At 39.5% G+C, this 6,140-nt stretch overlaps 1 protein-coding gene across 1 annotated transcript; it reads left to right on the top strand.

Moving 5' to 3' along the window:
* Positions 1–687: 687 nt before the first annotated feature.
* Positions 688–5,931, top strand: FNTA (farnesyltransferase, CAAX box, subunit alpha; the record flags this gene model as incomplete). Its single annotated transcript, XM_010172373.1, has 5 exons — positions 688–814; positions 1,238–1,386; positions 3,315–3,377; positions 3,884–4,055; positions 5,573–5,931. Coding segments are annotated over 5 exons (640 nt in total), but the record flags the coding sequence as incomplete, so codon positions are not given.
* Positions 5,932–6,140: the final 209 nt, after the last annotated feature.

Genomic DNA, 6,140 nt, shown 5'->3' with positions numbered 1-6,140 from the left:
GTCCATGTCACTGACAAAGATGTTGAAGAGTTGTTAAGAGTTTCTTCCTGCATCTACTGCAGTGCCAGTAGCGGAGGAGTTAAATGGAGGAGTTGCATCAGTATCACAGCCAAAGTGCTCTGTAACAATTTGTTATAAACAATGATTATGACGTGCTAAAACCATCTTGTTTTCTTTTAACTTCAATTTTTAAACTGTCAAAATAAGTCTTGCAGATACAAAAAAAAAAATTACTAATGAAAAGGAAAACAAAAAGACAAATAGAAATATGTATTTTTTTTCTTTTACTGGCTCATGGAGTTTGTTTACCTGTTGTTAGGTCTTTCCCAAGTGAGTGGGAATAGTCATAACAGCAGTGTTGTTATTGCTAGAGAGATTATGTAGTACTAGAACATTTTATTCTGATTAAGACCTTGGTTGTGAGCATTAGAAGTGGAAACATGTTACTTCAAGTAAACATAAGTTGTCTAAAAGGAGGTAATTGGCCAATTTGTATGTGTAATTAGAATTTCTTATAAGTATGTATCATATATTTCTCAGAGCCAAGTTAAATGGCTTTGATATATTTAATTTGAAGTATTTAACTAGTGGCTTTTTTTTCTAAGTAGAGCAGTTGCTGTATGCTCTTTTAATACAGACGAAAAATTTTAGACTATTCTAAAAATAGTTTCCTCCTCTTGTCATTAGGCATCACAGACGGGTGTTGGTGGAGTGGCTGCAGGATCCATCCCAAGAGCTTGAGTTCATAGCTGACATTCTTAACCAAGATGCCAAAAATTACCATGCATGGCAACACAGACAATGGGTTATTCAGGTGTTGTATCCACAAAACTCTTGAGTCACTAAATAACCTGCTCAGGTTGTAGAGTTTTGCTTCTTAAAGACAATCTGAATTGCATTTTGCACTTCGCTTCTTAAGGCTGAAGGAGGGAAAAACAATTGTATTTTAGTGTGTGGTAGGGGTTAGCTATAAACTTGCCTTTTAGGAGGTGAGTTTAAAAAGGCGTATCGTTGGCTGCTTTCTGTTCTGCACATGAATTTAATGATGAGGAGCTTGTGTGTGCAACTGAATAGTGTAGTATGTTCCTAGTGCACCCTTCCTTATTTTTCTTGGAACTTTGTGTTGATTTCTTTAAAAAAGTCTCTGTACCTAATGTTCACATAACTTGGGAGCAAGGAGAATATATTTTAAAAAATAACTTTTGACTGATATTCTCCCTTCCTTCCCTTTCCACAGGAGTTCAAATTATGGGACAATGAACTGGAATATATAGACCAGCTTTTGAGGGAAGATGTGAGAAACAACTCTGTTTGGAACCAAAGACACTTTGTCATTTTCAACACAACCGGCTACGATGATCCAGCAGTCCTAGACAGAGAAGTCCAGTTAGTAGTTCATGGTGACATTAAGCATTCCCCATTACATGAAGGCAAAGGAATACTTTGACAGTCCCTGTGGGCTTGTTTTTCCTGTTTTTAATGCAGTTTCTGGGCTCAGTCTCGTGGGCAGCAGATCAAGTGTTAGTGCATATATAGCGTGTTCAGTAGCATTGACTTCTTGAGTAGTACTGAAGCATGCCAGGCTTAGTCTGGGCAAGCTATTCGCATGAATTTGTCTTCCCACCCTGCTGTTTGTTGTGCAAACAAAACTCTTGGTTTTTTTATAGTCAACTATATATAGTGGAACAACTTGCAGAAAAGCTGTGATACTAGAACCACGAGTTGTGCTGTTTATCAGCGCCTTACATCTTACCCCTAGAAAGCCTGGAAGGAGAGGCACTCAGTGTTGGACTAAACTGCTGGTTCAGTAGTACCGTAGCCACGGTGATTTAAAGATAACATTAATGTGGGTTGTAGGAAGAGGGATTGCCTTTTGTGAGGAATTTGTTGCAGCTAGAAAAAGAAAGGAGCTTCCAGGGATATGTGGTCAGCACAAAGACAACTACCTGTGTGAGTTGGCTAGTTTTGAGGAAAATGAGCTTTGGGAACTGTTTCAAAGTGATACATTTGCAACTGAAGAGAAACTGGGCTTCTAGCTATTTATTTTGCTACTGATTAGCAGTAAGGGGAGCGTCCTTGTATGGTTTTCACATCTCAGACTGCCGATCAGGGTTGATGGCTATGAGAAGGTGTTTGTCTAAAGTGAAGAAACAGTGAAAAGAAGGTACTGCAGTTTTTTGGAGTTTTTCTTCAGAAGAAAAACCGAGTCTCTGAATAGGTCCTTTGGCACATTGTTCATAGAGGATCCTAGCCCCCACCACCTTTCATGGTTGTCTTTGCAAACTGGTGTAAGTTGTACTTCTCTTCCAGTTTATAACTTCCCCACAGATTAATAAATCTGAACCATTTTCATGACTTAGGCTCAGATATATCTAGCTTTTTCTCTCCAGAGATTGGATTTGACATCCTCCCTTGATCTGTTTATATAGCAGGATATTCAGGATAATTTGATGCCATCTTAAGAATCAGACTGTCTAAGGTTAAGACTTCCCAGATGTCATTACAGAACTGCAGCTGGGCTGCCTGTTGCTTGATAAACTCGGACTTTGTCATAGTAGAACGGAAAAAAAGGTCTAGGTTTTGGGGTTTGGTTCTTTTTTTCAGTACACCTTATAGAACTTTTTATCAGTATCTGCTGTCTCTGAAAAATCAACTGAATGCCTGGTTATGCTGGGGAAGAGCAGAAGGTAAAGTCTGTTTTGTGAAGATGAAATGTGCCTTTGTGACTGTATGAGAGGTGCCTCTTGTTGCTTTGCTTTTAGAGGAGTTGCCTAACTGCTACTTGAAAAGAGCTGGTCCAGAAGGCTGTGTGAGCTGAAGCCTCCAGCTCTACCTTTCTGTGGGTTTGCTCAAGTGCAGCCTGATGCAAAAACTTCTGCAAATAGGTACAGAACATACCACATGCAGTTGTATTGATGTAGCTCGCCCTGGGCTTCAGTTACTCCAGCCCTTTTCAGCCCCTTGCCCATTTCTGAGCATCAAGACACAAATTCTTCCTTTAGCATAACAGGAGTATATAATGGTTTTTTTTAGTGTTATTGCTCATAATTTTGAAAACTGTCTCGTTATTGTATAAAATGCAGCAAATGGAACACTTCAGAATTTAAAACAGTTCTCACAATGTCTGCCTCTCTGAGACTTGTGGTGATAATATTGAGAGACATTTTTGATCTGTGACCTAGCTGAGGTGATCTGCAAAAAGATCTTGAAATCCAGACTAGAGGGATGTATTTGGGAGCATCTGAGCACTTTCAGGTAATTTCTAACTGCATTGTTAGTGGCTGCATTCATGACCTGTTATCTTTTTCTCACAGGTACACTCTTGAGATGATCACAGCAGTGCCACATAATGAGAGTGCTTGGAACTATTTAAAAGGGTGAGGCATCCTTCTCTGTGGGGCAAAGAGAGTATCTGTAGAAGGTGTCTTATCCTTGGCTCTTAAGTGGGAAGAGCTTGTTGCTATTAATTCTAGTGTTGTGTGCTTAAGCAGGCAGACAAAAAACTCCACAAGGGCTTAATATATTAACCTTATTTCTCTATAGCTCCCCAATAGGTTTCTATCCCTGTAGTTGTTGTGAGAGGATTGCATGTACTTCTCATGCTTTTAAAAACTTGACCTGTAATTTTACTGGGTTCAAGAACATAGAGTAGGAAGTAATGAGCATGCTTTCAGTCTAATTTTTGTTCCGTTAAGCGTAACAATACTAGCTTACTGCAATGTTAAGCTGTATTATTCCTGCATGCTGCTTACTTTCTGCCTTACTTGTATTTGCATCCTTATTTCAAAACTGATCTCCAAATAAAGGAGTCATAACAAAAATTTTGATTCTTCACACTGGATTTCCCAGCATTATGTTTCAAACCTTTTAACCTCTGTTCTAGAATTCTACAAGATCGTGGTCTTTCTAAGTACCCAAATCTGTTAGAGCAGCTGTTGAATTTACAGCCCAGCCACAGTTCACCCTATCTGATTGCCTTTCTTGTGGACATATATGAAGATATGCTTGAAAACCAGTGTGATAACAAGGAAGAAACACTAAACAAGGCGTTGGAGGTATGTTTTGAGAGTTTGGTTTTGTTTAGGGTTGCCATCTATTGCTCTCTTGTTTTATATCCTGACAAAATGGGGTTGATTTTCGTAAACAGAACAGGTTACTTCTTAATCATAGGAGCTCTATGAAGAGTTGAACATGAAAGCCAGATAATCACAAGGATCTCATTAATTTATCTCTAAATAATAACTTGCCAGCTGCAAAATCACTGTAAGGTTTCTTCACCTGGTAGTAAAGGAAGATTTCTAATACTGCCGGCAGAAGAAAGGAGATGTTTGAATAAGTGAGGGGTTTCCAGTGCTAGCTTTGTAGCATGAGCTCACTTTCTTCTCTCTAGGTTAGTGAATCTTGTTCTCAGAGTATCTGTATCTAAACAGAATCTCAGGCTCCTTTTGCAATTCTTAGCTCTTTTTTAGAAAGTTGGCAGAATTGGCTTAAAGGCCAGCAGGCACTGGAGACATCAGTAAGGAATGTTGGGCACCATTTCTTACAGAGAATAAGTGACTCCTAGCAATGCTGTGTGTGTCTCCCTGTGCTTCATATTCAGGGAACTCCTTGCAGTGTAGTTTTTACAAGAAAACTTCATTCACTGTGGGACTGACTGGACCTGCAGTTCTCTCCTGGAGTCTCTGTGTTCCAACATCATTCTTTCTCAATAGTTTTCCTTTATTGGGTTCCAGGACCAGCGTAAGTAAGTAAAATCAGTACCTCCCAAATTCATGTCCCTTTACAGTATTTCACTGAGTTTGACATCTTCATCTATTTAGGCATCAAAGCTCGTATTTCTCTCCTCTGGTTCACTGAGTAAGGCAGTGTCACCTGCATAATAAAAAGGAATTGACTGGAACATTTGTAGACAGTATTCATATAATGTAAATTTTACACAGCTTGTCCTGTGAGTAGGGTTGACTTCTGCTGTGCCTCATTGCTCACACAGATCAAAATAAAACAACAATCAGAACATTTAGAAGTAGCTGTATAGCACCAGCTCTGACATGTTGTGAGAAAGGTTACTGACTTGCGTGGAGAATCCTTTTGGGATGGTCTGCTAAGAGAAAAGCCATAAACAAAATATTTCCCGTCAGTCCATCCGGAGGACTGAAGATTGAAGAGCAGGATGTTCCCCCACTGTTTTGAATGAAGTGATTTACAGCCTACTGGATCACTAAAAGACAATAAAGCTTGTCAGGAAATCACAAGTGTACTGAAGTATACTACAGGCTAAATGGGCTGGGGTAAACAACGAGTGGTAGGAACAGAAAGGAGTCATGGGGAAGCACTTGCAACTGAAATAGGACTGGAGACATTTTTGTGCAGTGTCGGATTGGTTGGCAACCATTGGAGTTGACATCACTTCGAGGTCATTGAACAGTTGCAAATTTGGTGAATAAAGTAAATTTTGCTAAGAAAAGTGTTTTTAATACTGGCTGAACCATATATTGTTTGTATTTTATAAAGATAATTAAGGATTCCTTCAGCTTTTGGTATAACATTCCAATCTCTCAATTTTCTTTCATAGTTGTGTGAAATTCTGGCTAAAGAAAAAGACACCATCCGAAAGGAATACTGGAGATATATTGGAAGGTCCCTTAAAAACAAGCACAGCCCAGGCACTGAACAGAGCACACTGACCGACAAGCAGCAGTAACCGTACATGGAAGAAAACAGCATTAGGCTCTCAAGCTGTTGTAACGTAGTACTAAGTAGGGTCATCAACTAGTTTAAAATCCAGTGTAGTATTTCCCTGGTGAAGAGGTACTGCAATGAAAGAGGAGTGCAGCGTGCTGTATAGTCTTGGGTCGCTGCTGCTACCGGTGATAGCTCTAGGTGCAGTCAAGAAATGCATAAAAGCTTATCATTGAAGTGTACCAAATCAAGGGGATTTTTCCTAATAATAAATACATAAAGCTCTACCTACTATTTATAAGGCACTGAACCAATTTCTCATGCCCTATCTTACTCATGGTTCCTAACACAGTCACATCAGGCACTGCAGTAATGACTGCAGGTAACTTAGCTATAGTGGATGTAAAGTAACCTACTTCTGGTTAGTGCGGGCAGGCGCTGCAGTTGTTGGCTTATGTGGG

Source organism: Antrostomus carolinensis, unplaced genomic scaffold (genome assembly GCF_000700745.2).
Source record: "Antrostomus carolinensis isolate BGI_N321 unplaced genomic scaffold, ASM70074v2 scaffold55140, whole genome shotgun sequence".
Taxonomy (NCBI): domain Eukaryota; kingdom Metazoa; phylum Chordata; class Aves; order Caprimulgiformes; family Caprimulgidae; genus Antrostomus; species Antrostomus carolinensis.
The sequence above is the reverse complement of the archived record's forward strand: the minus strand, read 5'-3'. Positions and strand labels throughout refer to the sequence as shown.